Raw genomic sequence first — 21,894 nt, 5'->3', positions numbered from 1 at the left:
CACATGGATAGCAGGAGGAGAGGCAATGACAGCAGTAGTTCCTTGCCTTTAGCACCGAAGTTAAAAATCACTAATCCTAAAGAATAGCTGGTAGATAGCACCGACAAAATGCTGCTTCTGGCTGCATTTAGTAATTATGAAGCAAATGGAGCCTCAGCAACCTCATAAATACATTTGCCATCAAATAAAGTAAGATGAATCCCATGCCTCAAACCTAAAACTACCCACAGTCACCTTCCTTTTCCAGTGTGAGAGAATCACATTCCAGGCTAGCTCCAGCTGGCACCACTGGTTAAAGTGTCTACTGAGCTCAAAAACAAGTAAGGTGTGAAGCTAGGAAGTGTCAACAAATGAGGTTTTTCCCACCTGTGCAACACTTTGGTTCCCTCCAGAACCTCTGCCTTTTCTTCTTTCCTCTGTCTGTCTCACCTCTCCAAAGTGTTCCATTTACAGTGTGTACTGTCTTTGCAGCTTATCTCATTTTCTCATTTATCCTGACTTTCTTTTCTCTTCATTTTTATTGAGTCAAGGCTATTCCTTGACTATTCTTCCACCAGAAGATGTCACTCAGTTTCAGAAATTAGTAGAGTACAAGTCACCCTCACTGTTCTAGAAGGACTAGACAAGTGGCTAAAAGTAGAATTTTGAGCCTACCCTTCAGACAAGTTCTTAGGGATCATTTGAGAATTAATGAGATTTTCTTTTCAGGTTCTTTTTAATATGTCTTGGACATTTGAGCCTTAAGGATCTGAGTAGATTATAAAATATTCCTAGATAAACTGGAATGTAATCCTGCAGTGTCACCTAATAAGAGATAAAAACATATCTGCATACCCTTACACTGTAGTAATCCATGGTAAGTGTCTGTTCATACTTTCTAGGACAACTACACATGCCAGATTAAATGTAAACATTTCAGAGCATGAAATTCAGCTTGAACATCCTTCCTATGCAAGCTGCATGTAGTGGCTCCAAAGGAAGCTTTGCTCCCCTTTTAGAAAGGAGAGGAGAGGGTGAAACACCACTATTCCAGCTCCCTTCATCCCTTTTCCTGGGCTAAGCGACAATACCAGGGGAAAAAAAAGTAAATAACAATAAACGACAATCTTGGATTTCCTGGGCCACTCCCTTTCAGTGCCACTTCCCCTGCTGTGTTTTCTGGTGCCTGCTGAAGGAGAGAGCAGCCAACTGAACTTAATACAAAAAATATGGTGGCTTCGTTTTAATGCGTCCAGGAGCTGATGCTATTTGTAGAAGAGCACAGAAGGACTAACAGCTCAAGGTGACTACACACTCACCTTTTCTGGTAAGTAATGTGAGTTTTCTAGCTACCCTGCTTTATCTGGACTGGGAGGGGATGGGGTCCCCACCAAGCAAAAGAAAAGTGCAAGATTCGTGTGAAGCAAACATAGAAGAAGGTACTGGCCATTCTATTCCCCACAGATCATTCTACTGTCCTTTCCTTGCTTCTATCTCATCTCCAAAATCTACTTCTGGTGTTCTCTTGCTTGGTCTGCCTTCCTGGTTTTCAATTTTCTCCCAGCTTGGCTGCATTTGGTTTCACTCTTGGCCACAAAGTTTGGTGTGAAATAAGCTTCTGGAGTACCACACGCACTTTGTGTATGCTGTAGTGAATCCAGGTAGGGCTGAAGTACCTTGTGGTAATTTTCACACATAGGAAGCTGGCTCATATAACAAGACGTCTTTACTATTTGCCTTCGGAGGGAGCTCTAGCCCGTTTATTTGAACTTGGTGGAGAGCTTAACGCTGAACTGATGCACAAAAATACTGTTGTGGGAGAACACACCCGTCTCCTAATGTAGTCGCTTGCTGGTTCATTCCCTTTCTATTTAATGTACTTTCTCATATCTGTGTTTTCAACTCACCTGCACATTCCTCCATTCATTTTTTTTTCCTCACACAATGTCATCCATCTCCTATAAGTTTTTCTTTAGATACCTTCTAAGGTCCATGCTGTCTGCTGTTGCTTCTTATGCTTTCCTTATTGAAATCTCTCCACCTATTCCTCTCACTCCCATCTGTTGTAAAATATATTTGACAGGTGTTCCTCATTCTAGTGTCTTCCACCCTCTTTCTGAGTCTCTCGTATCCTCTTTCTGGTTTTACTCCCTTTCCTACACTATGCAGTCGTTTGCCTTTCCCTATTCTATACAGTTTCTCAAATTACATGCAGTGTAGCCATAGTTATGTTCCTCAACAGCATTGCTTTGTATGCGTTAAGATAGAAAGCTGGTAATGACAGTATGGATTGCAGCCACTTCACCTCCACAATCAGAAGATACAGGGAAATAACGTCATGGTTGAAGAAAGCAGCCTGAGGCCCTATTGTCACTAACAGTGGTAAGAACATACCGTTTTGAAAAAGAAGTGGTTGTCAGAAAGCTTAGGGGAAAAAGACCAAGTGGGTAAATGGCAGCTTCTCCCTTCCTCTCTCTGGTAGGTCATTGCTAATAGCCTTGTCAACTGCATTTATTTCATTGTGAAAATATGTTTAGTTTTGGAGAATGTAATCAGCATCAGAGTATCACAATTTCTGCACATGAAAGAAAAATGACTCAACCCTTGTTTCTTGGTTTTCTGAATATCAGCCCATGCTCCCAGGATCTTCCCTGTCCCTGGTGTTAGACCGAGTCCCTGCAGCTGTTGCTTCATCATTTTGGAGCCCATCCTGTTGGGAGGGTTTTGGCTTCATCCTGCAGTGCCTGGATTCTGCTAAAAGGCTTGGAAAAGCTGACTGCTGAAAAAATCATCACTGGGGAGGAGTTATTGTGTTTAATACACATGATCCAATGAGCTGTGCCACCCTAGAGAAATATGTGGAGAAAATTAAGTGAGCCCCAATGTTTCAGAGTTTCACTTTGGAAAATGTGGCAGAAACAAAGATATACCTGAAGAAAATGGATATCTAAGGTGGATACTGGAATTTAAACTGAACCTTTGTTGCCTGCCATAGAAATATAATGTTAAAACACATATGTTCTATTTAAGCCCTAGATTGTTACCTGGTGGAGAGAAAGAAGGTAATGTGGTTCCTCAGGCGGAGTCAGGTGATGCTGTGTGAAGAGGAGACAGAGAAACTCCAGCTGAATCCAGAGAGAAATCTGGTCTTTGACCAGAGCGGAGGAGGCAGGCAGCACGGCCGGGTGAGGCCATGCCAGCAGCACCGCATGCTGAGGGAGGGAAGCCATTTTAGGAGCCAGGCAGCCCCCTGAGAAGGCTGTGCTGGACATCTTGAGTGGGCAGCAGGGAGGCCACTGAGCTGCCACAGGCAAATGTTGCAGAAAGATGTGGGTAAAAAGCACTTGGACTGGATCCTGGAGACAACCTGAGGGGAAGGCGGGCTGCTGGATCGCGGGGGAGCGGCTGCCACTGCCAGCCCATCCTGTGGTGGCACTGAGCTGCCTCACGCCATGGCCGCCTCCCGACGGTTGGAGCGAGGTGGGGGTGCCTCCTCACTCTTCACGCCCTCGCCCTTCCTCTGTGCTGTGGTGACTCTGAGTGCGGAGCTATCTGTTCAGCTCCAGCTCCTGACCTTTTATTTTTTCCTGGCTGCTTCTGCCCCTCTGGTGTGTCCCTGTTTTAGATGGGGAAGGAGGACATTGCTGCTGCCAGGGCAGGGCTGTGGCATCATGGAGGGAGGCAGAGAGCCAGTCTGGAAAAGACAGGAAATCTTCCTCCCTCAGGAACACACCACCAGGAAAAGGGTTTTAAAGCCTCCTGAAGTGGCCAAAGCACAAGAGGAGACATGGATCCCCATGTCAGAGGAACTTGTTAACAGAAATGATGGCAAAGGAATAAGGAAGGAAGAGCTTCTAAGCTTGAAAGGTCTTTGAATACTTGGATTTGTGAGAAATAGCTGATAATGTGAAAACTCAAGGCTGCAAGGGTAAAGACAGAAAGAAAGAGGTGCCGTGGTGAGGCTGTGGCTCTGGCGGTGGCGAAGGTCCTGGCCCTTAATTTCTTCACTTCCACATGCAAAAGGTAACTGGACAAAAATTACTTTTCCTCTTGAGAAAAATCATTTCGATGGAAAAGCTTTGAATACCTAAAAGGACAGGGAGTGCGCTACGTTGATTATAAATGAAAAATTCTGATAAACTGGTGATTTTTAAGTAGATTTTTTAAAACTACACTGGGTACAGAACAGGTAAAAATTACTAGAATTTTTTTTTAGAGAGAAATTTTTTTCCCCTATTGAAGGAGAGTTAAATTAGAAATAAGTGCCTTGAAAAACAAGCTTTTTAGTACAAACAAACAAATCTTTTCTAGAGACACAGAATCATCCCTTTCTTGGTTAATACACATTAACCAGTTATGCTTTAGCAGTAATGAAGTACAGTGGTTGGAAGTTAATTGTCTTGGAGGTCTGGAAACTGCGGGCTGGCAAACTGCAGGCTGTTCTTTCTGGATAAGGGTGTTTCATGTCCCAGAGCCACAAATCCTGTGAAATAGTTTCTGTCCCAAAGACAGGGCACTTGAAAGAAGCAAGCTGATGCACAAGTGGTCTTGGCAGGTTTCCAGAAGATTAATGAAAATGTATTTCTTTTATGAGTGTTTTGCTTTCAGGGGATGGGCATTTTTCAAAGGAAGCATTTAATCTGTTGGCATTTCAGTCTGGATCTGTAACACAAAGCTAAAACTGTCATTGTTAGGTGGTGCCCAGAAGAAGCCCTCTCACATGGTTTTCATGGTCTGATTCCAGGCATGTAAACACCCCTGATGCTAGGTTTATACTTCCTCTGTGTGTTGAGTCTTGGCAAAGAGCTCTGGCTACAGACTTGTGTTTATTCTCAAGCCACCAAGTATGGTACACACATGTCATGACTAGTTCTTGCTGGGGCTCTTAGTTCTGGTTGTAGTTCAAGGTTCCTAGTAGGTTTTACCCATATTCCACACCCCACCATGCCCCACCCCCCCACCCCCTGTGTTTCACACTAGATGCAGTTTCTGTATGCATATGCTTTATTTCTCTGGCAAGCTTTCTGATGATTGATCAAAATATCCTTTAGGACAGGGGTCCTCAAACTTTTTAAACAGGGGGCCGGCATGGATGAAGTGGCAGGCAGTCATCTGCAGCTGCTTGGTTTCCCCCCCCAGCCCCCAGCGGGGTGTGTGTGTGCAGGGGGGTTCTGTAAATACCGGGGACCAGATTGAGGACCCTGGGGGGCCGTATCCAGCCCACGGGCCATAGTTTGAGAACCCCTGCTTTAGGGTATCCACCTTTACGTCGAGATTGAAAGGGGAAATTCAAAAGTAGGCAAAACCCTCAATGAAGTTAGCTATTGCAAATAGATTAGGGAAAAAAAGTGAGGTTATATATTAAATCAGTTATGTTTTCAATTACATTTGAAAGCCTAACAAATTTTGCTTTTTGTATTAAGCATTAGGTACTCATATATGTATCTTAAGACAAATGTAGGCTTTTAACTTTTATCAGCCTCACCATTACTGGGTATACTTGTACATGGAATATATACAAAACATTTTAAAACCACCAAGATTTAATATCCACTTACATTTGCATGCTTAATTTGTATGTATGGCTATTGCTTTTCTAAAAGCATTCAGGAAATATTTGTAGGAGCACATACTATTCACAATTGTTTCAGAATATGTTCCAGAGAATTTATGTATGGATATGTGTATCTACACTGCCTGGAAAATCTTGGCCCTAGTCTTTTAAGACACCATTCCTACAAATCCTGTGATCCATATTTGATAAATATAATCTGAATGAGAAGAGGGAGAGGAGTATGCATCGATTAAATATGCTTGAGCATAAGAATAAGTGGGACAAAAAGGGAGTGGCTGATAATAAAGAGGGAGGGTTAGGGGCGGGGAATAGTTATTACATGAAATTTAAACCCTTATGAAAAAACTGGTTGAGCAACCAGCCTTAATAGCTTTGGTAGACTATTTTTAATAAAGAGAAGCTGGTAAAAGCAGCTGCTAATATGTTGACAATAAGTCAAGTTCTTATAGCCATTGCTGTATTTCTTCTAATTATGCAGTTTTTAAAGTTGCAACGATTACGGAGACAGCTTCCTCCTGGACCAATCCCTCTCCCAATTTTTGGGACCTTGATACAGCTGAACTTTCAGTTTAATCGTGATCTGCTTATGAAGGTATTTATTTTCAGATACTCCTAATTGTATAAAAGTGTCTGTCATTTCCCATTTCTCATGTTGTTTGCTATGTGAAAACATCCTTTCCCAAAACTACATTCGTAACATACTGTAATTGTTAACTAGCCACTGTGGTACTGCACTTGGTCTGGTTTGGGATTGCTGGTTGAGTTGGCAAAATATGAAATAGTTATTGCAGCATAAAGTAGTTCGCCAAGCTACGAACACTGGTATTAGAAGTTCTGAATGTAAGAAAATCATTCTGATGCTTAAACCCATCACCCCTTAACACTAAATTTGACGAATTCAATGTGAAAATTGGTATCATTTAGAATTATATCAGATTTGCAGTTAGGGGAAAAAGTAGTATTTAAAAAAATCACTTTTACAGCATGGATTTTTTAGCTTTCTGAGCACTGCCATTCTCTAGCTTGAGCAGTAAATAGATACTTAAGATGCACTATGTGTGTCTATGCTTGTTTGCATTGACAGAATCTAAAAAAACCCAAGAACATTTTGTAAATTGTTTTTTGAGGAGTACATCTGTGCACAAAGCCACCTCTATTTCATTCTTTTAGTGCTCACAGTGCTTTTGGGATTCTCAGTAGGCAGGTGGCTTTTGTCATTCTGATTTGGACAAGGCAGTTATTCTGACCAAAGGGCAGGTTCAGTCAGGAAGTAAGGACACTCTCACATTTCAGTACCTAAATATGCAAATGAGCAGAAGGAAAGAAGAAAGTAATTAGTCCAGTCTCCAAAAGCTAGTTCCTTCTCTTACATTTCTGTGTTCTTTTTGTGCCACTTTACCAGTACAAATGATAGAAACCCTCTTGAAACAAATCCACGTGTAGAAAATACCCTTTTATCACACGAATCATTGTGAACTGAGCCTTGGTTTATATACAATAATAAAAGCTCCCTAATGTTTCTTGACATAGATCTGTGGCTCAGCAAAGATGGAATACTCAGTTGTTTCCAACAGTGAATACTAGAAAAGACATTCATGCTTTGTCACAGATAGTTGTAATCTTGTGGGAAAGATCGAGAACACCATTCCACCTTAGGGCTGGTCTTGTAATCAGTGTAAAAACAGGTTCATCCTCTGTTTGTTTGCAGTATGTGGGATTTAATCTGTGCTTTCCTGGCTTCTCTCCTGTCTAAAGCTGGCAAAAATTCATGGCAACATCTTCACCTTATGGTTTGGACGGTTCCCAGTGATCATACTGAATGGATTTCAAGCAGTTAAGGATGGTATGACCACGCACCCTGAAGATGTTTCTGGGAGGCTAGTGACTCCTTTCTTCAGAGCAATGGCCAAAGGAAAAGGTGAGAATTTCTTGCCAGGAATATTGCACAGAAACATAATCTTGACAAATTGCAGCTGTTTTGTAACTTGTAACCACTTCCAAAGGTACCACAGTAGCAGGGTTTGTCTATGAGGAATGCCTGCCAGGTGAACTGCAAAGAAGGGAAGGCTGAAATAGCCTTTGGATAGCAGAGGGAGGAAAAGATCAGCAAGATAAAAAAGACTCATAATATCTTGTGTGAAGCATTCACTGGAGCAGATTCATAGGTGATGAGGTGAGGCAGTGGTAGTCTGTGCCACAGAGAAGTGGAGGAAGAGCAGGAAACATACCTCCTTGTCCTGAAATTACTGCCTCCCACCAATACGTTTTCAACTGAAGAGTGAGCTTGATGGTGGGATCTTCTTCCCATTCCCTTCCTTTTGTGAATATTTTCTTACTCTCACAGTTGCATCTAGAGATTCAGTGCACTTCTGTTTCAACCTTGCTGTAGGTTTCATATTCCCCAACCATACTGGAAATTCCCAAACTCCTGATTTTCATGAACACATACATTATGAAACAAACTTTTCTGGGGGGGGGACTTCAGTATTTTTTAAGGAAACTTAATTCCCTAAATATTTTTTATTTGAATTTCAGTCATTTGTGATTCTTATACTTCATTAAAGATCCTGTTAGCATATGATGTTTATTTCTCCTGATGATATTTGTCACAAAGCCTAAGTAGTGAACTTAGGAACTTTTCTCCCTGACTGTGGACAGTCAAAACTCTTTCCCCATTTCCCTTCATGAGAATCATTACCCTGGTCAGGTGCGCTCCAATCATAGAAGAGAACAGGAGGCGCGCACTTCAGAGTGTCTAGAGAAGCAGCTGTCAAACCTTCTGAGATAACTGGTTGTCTTAGATCAAGCTTAATCCTACAAATTGTCCTTTTACACAGTTGAATTTTTCCATTTTAGCCCTGCTCACATGCTTACATGCCACAGCTGTTCCTTTGTTTCTTTGTGTTCATAGGCAATGCATAATAATAGTTTCATTATATTCTGTGGCTAGTAAATCTTTTGATGTAGTCTTTGTTTATAATAAATATTAGAAAGATAAAGAGATTTTCCTTGAATGGATACAGGGATTATGTTGGCAACTGGTCACACCTGGAAGGAGCAGAGGAGGTTTGCACTGAGGACTCTACGTAACCTTGGTCTGGGGAAAAGAGGTCTGGAGCATCGAGTTCAAGAAGAGGCCCAGTACCTGGTAGCCTTCTTTGCAAGTATGAAAGGTATCTCTGTAATAAATACTGATTCCTTTTTGTCATTACTCTGATGTCTTTTGTATATGAACTTCTGTGTCCCACTCTGAAATTAAGGGCAGCTTTTTTTCCACAAGAAAGTGTGCATGGTCTTACAATGTCTATGTGGAAAGGATTGAAAATGCAAAAACCCCAGTCCTGTGTTTTCAAGGAAACTATCCTTGTCCAGAGTTATTTACAAAACTACTAAAAATGGGAAGCAAAACTGGAGGTTATTTATTATTTATATCATAGAATGCTTAAAGTGGAAAGGATCTTTGAAGATTGTCTATACTGACCCCTTCTCAAAGAAGGTTTCTTAGGGCTGAATCCAGTTGGGTTTTAAATACCTTGCAAGAATGGAGGCTTCACCACCTGTCGAGGAAACTTTACCAGTGTTCAGTCAGCCCTACAGTAAAAAGATTTCTTATATTTAGGTAGAATTTAATGTATTTCATTTTTTGCCCATTGCCTCATTTGATACCACTGAAAAAAGTATAGTTCCATGTTCTTTATTCCCTTCCACCAGGTATTTATACACATTTAAGATACTTCCCTTAGCCTTCTCCTCTCCAGACTAAACAGTCCCAGCCTTCTCAGTCTTTCTTATGTCAGATGCTCCAAAACCCTTAATCGTCCTTGTGGCCCTTTGCTCAACTTGTTCCAGTATGTTGATGTCTCTCTTGTACGGGGGGGCCTGGAACTGGACCCCGCACTCCAGATGGGTCTCACCAGTGCTGATCAGATGGGAAGGACCACCTCCCTTGACCTGCTGGCAATACTTTTCCTAGTGCAGCCCCGGATGATGTTGGCCGCCTTAGCCTCAGGGATGCATTGCTGGGTCATATACAGTGCTGGTGCATAAAGACATGGACACATTATCAGTGCTGATGAATTAAATCTCATAATTCCATTTGCATGCACTCTGTAAAGCAGTGACTAGAATCTTGTCTTCATTACATTTTACCCTGATCACCCCTGTTAGGAGCATGTGAGTTGGATTTCCCAATATGGACCATTATGCAAAAGCACAGTAAATCAGGACAGGCTGGGGCTAGCACTGTATCATTTAAAAGTAATTAAATCTAGCCTAAATCCCATGTTATAAGAACTAGGAGGGATTGAGATGTGACCATGTGGGCAGGAAAAAAGGCCCAGAACAATAAGTTGCTAATCAGAATCATGCGCTGGGTGTTGGACAGTTGCATCCATATATGCATAAATATCGTTGTTTATAGTAATTTGTTCTGGAGTCATAGAATAGTTTTATTGGGATTAGGTTTTCAAGTAATTGCTTTAACATTAGTTATTATATCATTGACACCATTGGTTGAAAAGGCATTTTAGCTTGCTGGATGTTCTACATCTCTAACAAGGTCAGACAAAATGTAGTAGCCTTGCACGTGCTTATGTCCTTGCTGAATAAGACTGCCTCTTTTTTTACAGTTTCCCCCTCAGGTTCCCTTTGACCACAGTGTTCTCAGTCATTCCCATGGCTGAGACCTATTTTGAATTTCCCAGACAGCAGATTTGCATGGATTTTTTTTCCCTTACCTCTAAAATTGCTCTATCTAATATACAAAATATTTTACATATCCGGCATTTCTTTAGGGTGCCACACATTCCTGGGATTATGAGGTTGCACCATAGTTGTCAAGAATCAGTTTGATACTACAATTTTCTAAGAAGATTGCTGCTTCTCTGTGAAATGCAATGCTTTCTTGAAAGTTCTTTGTGTAACCTATAATACTCTCTCATTTCGCTAAAGCAGATAGGGGGTATTAACAGTGACATTTATTATTATGATTGCAGGGAAACCCGTGGATCCTTCTTTCCCTCTAGTTCATTCTGTCTCAAATGTAATTTGTGCTGTTGTTTTTGGACATCGCTTCTCTAGAGAGGATGAAACCTTCCATGAACTGATTAGAGCCACAGAGCATCTATTCAAATTTGGAGGCAGCTTTATTCATCGTGTAAGTAAATGATCTGTTGCCTTCTTCCAAATAAGACAGAAAGTGAGAAATGCAGATTCAAGAGGTAACTGTTAGGCAAAAGTTTTCGTGTGGGTGAGTGATTTTTCTTGCAGCTTTACGGGGCAGTGCACTATCTCAAAGCATAGTGGTAATGCTCTACATACCAGCCTTGATCATTTGTGTTCATTGTCCTGTGTTTGAGTACTGTGATAAGGTACTTTGCCCCTTAATCTTTGCAGCAAGGCACAAGCTGATGGACTACTCCTGGGTCATGTTTGTTACTTCATTTCTCAACCCCCACGCATAACGGATTCCTGCCTTGGGCATCATGATTGTTAAATACTAAATGTCAGATCTGAAAGCATGATTCACATGCCAGGTTTAGGCACTGTTTTATATACAGTCAACAGAGAGAAGAATGATTCAAATACTTAAGTGTTTTGCCTGTGGCCCCTTATCTCCTTTTTTTCTATAAGAAGTGGAGACATGAAGACTTCCCAGAGAAATTCCACTCCTTCACCCTGAGTGAGGAGCAGCTCTAAATGCAGGCAGCAGAAGACAGAAAATGCTAAGCCAGCAAATATACCTGTAAGCTGGGCAATCAAAACAATCAGCACTCTTCTGAGAGTCAGGGACTTACCTGACACTAGAAGAGGCTTTTTTCGCACAAAAGCATATTCAGAGTGGCCCAGGAGTTCTAGTTCTGGTTATACTTCTAAAGTTGTCCCATACATCTTATACTGTAGCCTTATTATGTAAAACACTCAAGCAGTCCCTCTGTAATACAGAGATTTCCTCCGCCGCCCCCCCCCCCCCCCCCCCCCCCCCCCATCCCATGAAGCATTCTTCTTGCTGAGTTATGATGATCAGGTTCCCTTTTGCTTAGCCTAGCTTTGGTCCTGTAAGTTGTGTCTAATGGTGGCAGGTGAGACCTGGTTTTGGCATAGCCAATGTACCTCTTTTTTTTCTCTCCTTCCTATCCTAGCTTTGCTTTAGTCCAATCAATAAGATGCTATTCTGGGAAATAAGAACAGGGGTTCAAACGATTCCAGATGGAGTCTTCCCACTTCCTGAATGCAAAGGGTACTCAGTATTATATAAAAAGTGGACACTGCTGCACCCACATCACCTTTTCTTAACTGGATTACATGCTGTCAGGCACTGAACAGGATAAAACTGCGGCATGGGCCTCTCCAGAAATAGAGGAGGAGTTTTGGCAGGACTGGTAGCCAGGAAAGTGGATTGGCTCAGTTCCTATCTTGAATATTGACAGCTAAATTCCATTTATAATTAGGGTGCCATAGTAGCCAGAAAGTGCATACATTTCAGAGTGGGAATGCATGTAATCTGGGCAACCATACATAACTAGTCAGGCCACAGTTGTATGTAAGGCTTTTGAACAGATTTTGAAAGAAAAATTACCAGAGATGGAACTAAACAAAAAGGATATGAAGTTCTATGTGAATTTACATAGGGCTGCACTACTACCTTTCTGTAACAAGGCAATGATTAATTGATAACTGGATGTCTGACAATAAGAACTGATTTTCCAAAAAGACAGAAGTATAGTGTATCTAATTCAGCCAGACTTCAGTGAACATCTAATAATGTGCTTTCTGTGGTATAATTAGGAGAGTACAAGAACTCAGCAGAATGAAGACTGAGAAAGGGTAAAACTTCTTCTGATGAATAAATGATGGGATTGTGTTTTGAGCAGGAAAAGAACTATTAAAATACACTGCAGATACAAGAACAATGTATACAAATTACCCAGGAATAAATATAGGCTGAAAATCAGAATTAACTTTCTAGCCTAGCTATCAGAATAGGTAGCAAGCAGCTATTCTTAGGCCAGATGTCCCCGAACAGTAAGAGAAAGATAAAATTAATCTGGTTGTGTCATCTGACATCATCTTCTTTTCTAGAGGAGAGACTCAAAATTGTCAGGTAGCTGTTTCTCAGCTTTCATGGGTTTCAGATGTTTCAAGTTTTATTGAGGTCCCCCGAGAACTCAGTTAGTAGAGAGTGCATTGGTGGGTTACCGTGTTTGCTGGTAGCTGGCCCTTGCTTTGGGTTGTATCAGCTGCTTTTGCACATCCAGATGAAGACAGTTTCAACGGTTTTGCTTCTTCCTTCTTGGTATTTATTCTCCACTGGAGGGCAGGATCTCACTTTTTAGATGTCTGAATACAGTTCATTGTAATTGAATACATGAATTGGATAATTGAATAAATAAATACAGCTAATTCTAATTATAATCATTCTAATTTGGCTTGTGGTTGAGCTGAAAGACTGTGGAACTCTGAATCTCACCATCGACACAGCTAGAAATTTTATGTACTGTTTCACAACTTGAAAACATAAGCACAGTCTTTGTCAGAATATTTTACTAATGACGTCAAAACGACACGCTAACGTGAATACTACCTTCTCTTTTTAGTAGGCCTACAATGCATTTTCTAGTAATAGAGACTTTATGGTACTTCTTGTGTGTCACTCCCACAGCTGTATGAAGTCTTCCCCTGGCTGATGCGCCGACTGCCTGGGCCTCATAAGAAGGCATTATCTAGCTATGATGTCCTGAGTTCTTTTACAAGGAGAGAGATCAGAATGCACATGGAGCGTGGGATACCAGATGAACTGCAGGATTTCATTGACTTTTACCTGGCTCACATTGAAAAAGTAAGTGTTTATTCTGCCTGATCATACATTCATGAGGAATAAGGTGAAACGGACCATTAAATAATCCACTCTGAGCCCTTTTATCACAATCTCTTACCATTGACAGACATCCTAATGTGAAAACAGTAACCATGGACTTGCTAAATCCTTTCTAGTTATTGATATGCCACAGCACTTTGCAATTCTTTCATTAAAGGGCAGGTTAATACACTGTGTTTTTTCTCATTGGCACAAGTTACAAAATGATTTAAGGCCTCAAGGAGAGAACACTGAATTTCTAAATGGACCAAAGCAGAACTTGGAAGGTCTTGGGGAGACAGAGTGGGATGTTCTGAATAGGATATTTGGCTGGTAAGCATTTGTCAAGAGAGGTTGCTGCAAGAGGACAGTTAGATTTTGAGAGCATTTTGTGGGGAAATAACCTAGGATCAGTGGAGTTTCAGACAAGGCTGGAGAAGAGGTGAGTGCCAGGATCAGTGAAGTTTCAAGCAGACAAAGGTAACTAGGAGAAATAAGGACATTTGGGGCAGGCAGGCGTAGTAGAGGTAGGTGGGAATCTATGGTTTTGAAAGGCTGTAGGGGGCTTGCATAAGCTGTGAGTGGGGACATAGCTCTCTCCCTTTTCTAGACCTTACCAGGATCACTTTGTCTGAATCTCTTGGGAACTGGATCCCCTACCTGTTCCCTTGACTAGCAGCTGCCCTTCCCCTCTGTGACTCCTTCTGCCTCCACTTAATCACTCTTTCTTCCTCCTCTTCTTGACTGCAGCAGGCCATATCCCTGGCCTCCTGTTCTGCTTGGTGATACGAAGAAAAAGGAGAAAGAGGAGAAAGTGACAAGATGAGACTGGTGTTAATGGGGGGTGATAAGGCAACGGTGGCTCAGAGAGACAAATGAGATATCTAGAGACAGGGGTATCTATTCCTGCAGCCCCAGGAGAAGTGTGTAGTGACTGCTGCTTTGGGGAAAGCCATTGCCCCTTCCAGCATGGTCCAGTGCTGGTTGCAATAACAGAGGGCACTGCAACATTGTCAGGCTGTAGGCACCCATCCTGAATCTCCTGGCACAGCTGAAACTGATCTGCCCTCCAGGACTGCTGCCTGCCTTGTGTACTCCCTGACTTGGCTCTGCTGTTGTGCTCAGTCTCATTACAGAGACATGCATCCAGGGAAGAATGTCTATTCGCTATTTCTTTCAGCCAGCTCTTCAGTTTTTTAGCATGTGTCTTACGAATACTTTGTGGTGCTTTACTTTTTTTATTATTGTGGGGAACAAAAGCAACTGTCTTGTGGAACTGCAAGTATATTGCAACTGTGAAATTGTCATTATCATCCAAGCTAGTAATTCTATCAAAGAACCAAATAGACCTCCTTGCCAAGATCAGTTTTCTATATCATAGTAAAGAGCATTCAATTGCATTTCTAGCTGGTAATTCTTTATCAATTGATTCCCATATCAGCTCATACATTTTTATGTCCAGGGTAGATGCCAGCCTAATTGGTTTCTAGTTCCTTGGATCCTGTTGTTTTAGGTTTTTTTATACTGGCAGAATATTAACATGTCTGGTCTTCCAAAGTGTGTAACTGCTTCTAAAGCATTTCACTGCTGTTCTAAGATTTATGAGACTTTAACATCAGTGGACCAGAAATGTTTCAGCAAGCTCTTCTGGGAGTCTCCTGGGTGGAAATCATCCAGGTTTGTTTATTAAAAAATTTGAACTGTCCATAATAGGTATGAAGGGGCAAGATAAAAAGATTAGATGTTATTACAACAGGGGAAAACATTCTTCCTGCTTTCCAGTTGTTCCATCGGCAAAATAAAGGTTCAAGACCCCTAAGCCTAACCTCCCTAAATTTAGACGATGAATTCCCCTAAAACCATAATAATCTTCTTTCTTAGTTTCAGTATGCACAGACATGTCCTCACACTTCTAACGGAAAACTGTAAAACCCCGGAGCAGCTATATGTGAGTCATTGTGGCCTTGTAGTGGAGAAGCAGCCTGAATACCACAGGCTAGAACTTCTGATAGCCCAGCGTTCATTACCTGGTCACTGTATCGCTTGGTAGGAAAGCTATGGGATGGAATATGGGTTGAAGCATGAAGAATCACATGCTGGTACACATCTTAAGGGGAACTTTTACTTATGAAACATTCTAAACATAGCACTGTTTGCACAATTAAGCCAATAATCCTGTTCTGTGGAGAACATGTGATTTAGCTTCATGATTAAGAGTGGAGTAAACATGGTTTGTCCATTTGTGAAATGTTAGCTTTTTGTATTGATAATGATCTTTGGTGTCTGGTGTCCTTTATCAGTCCCTCTGTATTGTACTGTAGGCAGAACACACTGCAGCTTGGAACCAGTGACAAAATCACATTTAACCCTATTCTGCTTTTTCTAACTTTCATATATAAACATCTACTTTTCTTATCCTTTGCAGTCCAAAGGTGAACCCAGGTCTACATACAATGAAGACAACATGGTTTATTCCATAAATGACCTTTTCTTGGGTGGATCAGAGACAACAAGTACAACCTTGTACTGGGGACTGCTCTATATGGTGGCAAATCCAGACATCCAAGGTGAGTAGAAAGCACATCACAAATATCTCTGATGCAATAGAATGGCCAAGTCATAACATCTTCATGGATCAGAGATTATTCCTAGATACTGGTATATGGCTAGTGGCACATGGACCTTTTTTTTACTGGTAGATCTGCACTAAGCAGCATTGGTAGATCCAGAGTATTTGTATACAAGCTGTTACAGCAGTCACAGGCATAAGGCAGTTTCCAGAAAGAGTTAACAGTTTGGGAGGTATGCATCAGTATAGGAGATTGTGGATGATTGATAGGTAGGGGTTGAGGTCTTAGCGGAAATTAAGATCATGGTAGGGTGGTCAACCGAGTAAGAGGACTGGAGCTGCTGTTTGGGAAGCCAGAGGATTTACACACATAATCCTTGAAGGAAAAGCAGTCACTGCTGCAGCCATTGGTGAGATGCTGATGGTACTTCCAGAAACTGACTTGGATTCTGTCTTGGTCATAAACACGACTGATGGCTGAAAATAATTAACCAGAAACTCATGTGTGATAGTAGGGATGTCACTCTTTGGAAACTTAACTTCAGTTCTGCTACAAGGAGTCCTGCCCTTCTTTCTGCTCTCTAAGTCACAGAAGTAGGAAAGATAATCACCTAAAGGTCACTTGGCAACTTTGACTAGATTTTTGTCCATCAGTCCATTTATGGTCCTAAGGTATCAGAATGTCTCTTTAATCTATTCTTAAATTAACTCTGTGATGTATTTGAGTTTCTTGCAAAACAAATTACTCCTGTTGGGAGGAAAATTTGATGTCTCATCTGTTATGTCTATGTGTATTTAAGAAGTTTATTTTTAAGTCTAGCTTTTAGATAACCATCAAACACTTCCATAGAGCATTAAATGCAAACCAAAGAAAGAATGATCTCTTATGCTGGGTAACAGAAATCTCATTGTTAGATAGCAGAATATGTGCAAATACCCAGATAAGAACAGGATTTTAGATGGAGGAAAGAGATGAAGATAAGAAAAAATTGCTCAACTTGTAGCTGTCAGACAAGAAGGTCTGCTTAATCTCATGTTATTGCATGCTTATTATTACTTAATGTAATTAGGGTTATGAAAGCACTGACTCACCCAAATAATTTTATTTATCTAAATATAATACCTTGCACATACTTGGGAAAGCAGGGTGTGTGCAGAATAATCCTTCCTGGGCTTCTTGAGTCATACTTTGCATCTAGATTCTCATGATGAACTGACACCCATATATCTGTCCTCATGGAATTGGTGGCTTCTTTTTGAACCCATTCATACTTTTGCCAGTGTTGACACCCAGTGACAATGTTATGCAGTTCCACTATGTACCAAATGGGAAAGTTTGGCCTTTTGCCTACTCACTGAATCGGGCTCTCGTTCTCTGAATTCCTGGAACAGAGACATATTTATACTTAAGCAGTGACTGATCACATCAAGTTATCCTGGATCCTGAAGTAGTCATGCTTGATTTTGCAAAGCTAGTTCTTTATAGAAGGAAATTTACTTTACTTAGAAATCTTTCTGGATATACATTTTAAATTCTGTAAGTTGTCAGGGTCTACCTAACATAGTTTTCTGAAGGACTGTTGGCAGTCACTGAACAGGTTTGATGTGAATGAGCACAAACTGATCAATGCACAACGGGCTTCCCTGTATCTTAGTGTTGCTCCAAAGAGCCTGGCAAAAGACAGGATCATCTGTTAAAAATCTAAGGCATTTTTATTATGTGTGTATTGCCTCTCTTGAAGTTTACATTAATGCTCCCAACACTCCTGTGCAGTAAAATTATTTAAATCACGCTATTCTTGATCAAAAGGCAGGTGTCAAGAACGAGGTGCAGGGTTTTTTAAAGGTATTTGGACATTGTTCTAGTTGGCTTCACTTAACAGATGTCCTTACATAAGAACCATTTCCTTTTAATAGGAATTAGGCTTTTAAGGCCCAGATCCACCTGGTTTAAATTCCAGAGAGCTGTGGCTTCAATGGTTCTAACTGGCTGTAGGTGCCTGAAGTACCTAGGCAAAAGAAAACGTATGATAAATGAGTTATTTCTTGCATTTAAGTGTAAAGAAGGCCACTCTTCAAGAGTTCTAAATTTTGAGCAACAAATGTCTTTTCTTAATCTACAATCCAATAACTTCAGACCCGGTCTCATACGTTTAAGCTGTTGCAACACACTCCTACTTTTATTTTCTTTGTAAAAGTCACATTTTCACGTTAATTTTGTTGCTGTCCTCCTAGTTCTAAATGGGAAATGTCTTTGAAAATGGAATTAGTGAAAATAAATGACATGTTTTTCCCCCTGAAATGGTGAATATTTCTCCACAGAGAAAGTGCAGAAGGAGCTGGATGATGTTCTGGGTCCTTCCCAGTTAATCTGCTATGAGGATCGAAAAGAACTGCCCTACACAAATGCTGTGGTTCATGAGGTTCAGCGATTCAGCAATATTATCTCTGTTGGCATGCCCAGAGTGTGTGTGAGGAGCACTACATTGCTTGGCTTTCCCCTCAAAAAGGTACAAACACAGTTTCTCTGTTCCTACAGAATTTTCCTGCATCAGTAGAGCAAGGTGTGGATTAAAATCTATTTGTGCCATGGTCTTCTCCTGAACAGCAGTGGGGTTGGATACCTCTGGCTCATAGCCTGAATGGGAACAAGGACAATAAACTATCTGCCAGTCTGAGTTGAGCGACACAGCTCTTGAGAGAGGGTTATCAGGAGTGAAAGGTGCCCCTGGATGGAAGAGGGGATTTTAGCAAGTGTTTCTACAGAAGAGTGAAGACAAGACCTTGGAGATTCATACTGAAGGACACTGTGATTGATTTGTGCTGATAAGGCATTGGAAAGATTTCTGACTGATCTTGCTGATTTTGCCTGCAGATCCAGGGAAAAGCATGAAAGTTTGCAACTAGCTTTCATCGAAGAGACTAAATCACCGAAACTTCTAACGTTAGAAGTGAGAATGAGTTTAGTCCAAATAGAGTTGTTAGTTTCTACTGATGTGGTCACTTCCATTGTCAGGCTTGGACTGCCGTTCTGAAACAAAAAGACTTCATGTTCCTCACAGTTCGTACTGGAGACATGAACCTACTGGCATACAACACAGCTCTGAAAGGAAACGAATATGGTCTTGCCTAGCCAGTTCTGACTGCTGGGGGAGGACTGACAGTGAGAACTGAGTTAGTGTTTTTCTCCTTTCAGGGCACCATAGTTCTTCCAAATATCGCTTCATCTTTGTATGACCCAGAGCAGTGGGAAACACCTCGACAGTTCAACCCTGGTCACTTCCTGGATAAGGATGGAAACTTTGTGAGCCAGGAAGCGTTTTTACCATTCTCAATAGGTAAATGGACTGACAGCACAGGCATTATTGGTTTGGATTGGGACTGTAGAATTAAGATGCCTATTAAAAACCTATTGGTCATTTATTTTAAACCTCTTTGTGGAAAACAGTGATAAAAGCAACATGATTATTTTCAGTACTGTTTCCCAATCCAATTATAAACATTTGTTCTATTGAACAAATAATAAGATAGAAAATCAGAGATATACTGACAAATGTATATATCTAACTTGCCCTATTTTTTGAAGGAAATTCTCTGCTAATGATTATAGTTATTGACTTGGGGCATAAATTTCAACACCAGACTTGCATTTGAAAAGTACTTGCAAGGCAGCTGTGCTGATTCTTTGTGCATACAAAGCTGGATCACAACATCGTCCAGGAAGGGCAAGTCCTTTTTCTTCATTTACATGATTGAACAAATTCCTTTAAAGTTGTCAGTCAAATGAAGATGAGGTTTTTGAGGTACTTGAAGCGAAACTCAGAGCAGAAAGGGTCCACAGTTATCTGTAGCTGCAGGGAGGATTCTTTAAAGGAAGAATTACATGAAGTTTTATGTCATTGATTGCATTAAGTCTTGAAGAAATTCTGGACTCAATAAAAATACCTTTGCTTTTTGTGAGGCTGAACACGATTGTTTTTGAGGTCAGGGTAATTTAGTCACTGTCCTTCCCCTCTTCCTTCTGCAGGGCACCGTGTGTGTTTGGGGGAGCATCTAGCGAGGACCGAGCTCTTTATTTTCTTTGCCAACCTGCTGCGGGCATTCACCTTCCGGCTCCCTGAGGGAGTGACGAAGATCAACACAGAGCCCATTTTTGGGGGTACACTGCAGCCCCACCCATACAGCGTTTGTGCCATTCCACGCTAGGGTGGACATGTCCAGTATGTAACAGACCATCAATTAAGCAATCTTATTTCCCTTTCTGACCTGGCAGATTTAAATCCAGTATGCTGGTGAGCAAATGCCAAAACTGACTGGCAGACTTCAAAAATTAATTCATTAACTCCTAGTTACCCTGTTTGCAAAAGCAAAGGAGTCTGGAAAAATGTACCTGGAAAATTCTGCTTCTTTGTATTACTGTCACCACTCATAACATTTCAGTCAACTTTTTGTTGATGGTCACTAATAAAAGACATGAAGGAAAAATTAGCAACTGGTTTTGTTTATGATGACTTAGAGTTCACTGAGAATTTCTAGATTTGATGCAGCAGAATATGCATAAGTCATCTTTAAATCTACCAGAGGATAAGTGGTTTCAGTCCAGCAGGGAAAAGGTGCAGGCTGAAACTCAGTGAGGAGTGAAGATGGAGACAGAGGACTTCTTTTAAGGCAGATACTTTTAATATTTTAAAATTCTGCCAAGTTAATTTTTGGAAAATCCTTTCTAACAGAGAAACTGTTTAGTCCTGTGAATTGAATCCTGTCAGGATCAGCACTGTGTGGTGGCTATAGCAGGTGCAAGGAGCTCCTCCAAGGAGCAGTCTGGGTGAGGAGCTGGCTGTAGTTAGAGCTGATGGTGAATTGAAAAATAGACATGGAAAACACCAGAGTTATTTTTTTAATGCCTCTGAAGTTCAGCGGTATACCTGAAGCTACGAAAGCTTGTCATAGTGGTCAAATTCAATGAAAGAGTCTATAATAGCAGAAAAGGAAAAAATTGTTCCTGTGGTGAATATGAATTTATTTATATTGTCTGCAAAAGACTTGTAAAGTGTAAGTGAACTTGTCCTTCATTAATATTCCTATTCCTGTGAGAGAGGATAGGACAGCTAAACAGATGATCATCTGTTAAATCAGTTATCACTAGTTCTGAGGTATGACTGAGATTAGTTTAGGCAGTTTACCATGAACCACAAATTTAGACCTGTCTCATTATATCTAATTCAATAGCTGATGGAACACAGCATCGAAATAGTAAGCACTTGAAATTTAGCTGTTATTAAATTAAATGGCAGAATTGGCGAAATACGGAAGATCACATCCTGACATTTTATTTGACAGGAAACTGTGTGCCCTGTTAAAAACAGATGTCAAAGTCTCTGTGGATTTGCATGTGTGCACAGACAGATAAGGCAAAGCACAAACCACTGTGATTTGGGAACAATGGAGCTGTCATTGCTTCTTTAAAATGAAGCTGGAAACATCAGTAAGCATTATAAGCATTACTGTCATTGCTACGTGATGCTGTCGCTCCTGATGGCCACGTGCTTCCTCAGGTACCCTTCCAAAAAGGAAGCTCATAAATACGCCCGAGACGGAGGCTCGCCCAGGAAGGCCCGTGTGCAGCCGGAGCAGGTTGAGTTGCCTGAACCCACGGGGATAACACAACACAAAACAACAGGCATAAAGGCCGCTTGTCCAGATGCTTAAGAGGAGACACGCAGGGTGATGCAGAGGAAAACTACACATTGTACGTGGGTAGGTTATTTGCTCATGGTTGTGGGTGGTCTGTCAGTGACAGGAACTGCTCGCTGGTGAATTTTAATCCATTGTGCAGACGCCCAGGAGAGGAGAGCCCAGCACACGAGTGTGGCAGCAGGACCTCAGCAGCAGGCTCACAGCAGGGAGGTGGGAAAG

The 21,894-nt window shown here is 41.2% G+C and overlaps 2 protein-coding genes across 3 annotated transcripts in view; one reads left to right on the top strand and one right to left on the bottom strand.

Moving 5' to 3' along the window:
- The window catches only part of LOC101917686 (cytochrome P450 2J2-like), a 119,762-nt gene that overhangs the window by 46,868 nt on the left and 51,000 nt on the right, over nucleotides 1-21,894 (bottom strand). The gene's annotated exons all lie outside the window — the stretch shown is intronic.
- Nucleotides 3,714-20,466, top strand: LOC101917344 (cytochrome P450 2J2-like). Of its 2 annotated transcripts, XM_055817022.1 has the most exons (10): nucleotides 3,714-4,002; nucleotides 6,033-6,146; nucleotides 7,310-7,472; nucleotides 8,578-8,727; nucleotides 10,549-10,709; nucleotides 13,215-13,391; nucleotides 15,835-15,976; nucleotides 18,301-18,488; nucleotides 19,175-19,316; nucleotides 20,006-20,466. In XM_055817022.1, exons 1-10 carry the CDS (start codon nucleotides 3,994-3,996, stop codon nucleotides 20,182-20,184), a joined length of 1,425 nt encoding a protein of 474 aa, XP_055672997.1. In that variant the 5' UTR covers nucleotides 3,714-3,993; the 3' UTR covers nucleotides 20,185-20,466. The 2 variants fall into 2 exon arrangements, with proteins under 2 accessions (XP_055672997.1, XP_013154871.1); XM_013299417.3 differs by lacking the exon at nucleotides 3,714-4,002 and having other exon boundaries at nucleotides 5,069-6,146.

Source organism: Falco peregrinus, chromosome 12, assembly GCF_023634155.1.
Source record: "Falco peregrinus isolate bFalPer1 chromosome 12, bFalPer1.pri, whole genome shotgun sequence".
NCBI classification, from domain to species: Eukaryota; Metazoa; Chordata; class Aves; order Falconiformes; family Falconidae; genus Falco; species Falco peregrinus.
The sequence above is the reverse complement of the archived record's forward strand: the minus strand, read 5'-3'. Positions and strand labels throughout refer to the sequence as shown.

Coding starts and splice junctions, on each gene's coding strand:
- LOC101917344 (XM_013299417.3), top strand. CDS start 5,976: ATGTTGACAATAAGTCAAGTTCTTATAGCCATTGCTGTATTTCTTCTA. Junction 6,147..7,309: donor ATCGTGATCTGCTTATGAAG/GTATTTATTTTC, acceptor TCCTGTCTAAAG/CTGGCAAAAATTCATGGCAA. Junction 19,317..20,005: donor GTTTTTACCATTCTCAATAG/GTAAATGGACTG, acceptor TTCCTTCTGCAG/GGCACCGTGTGTGTTTGGGG.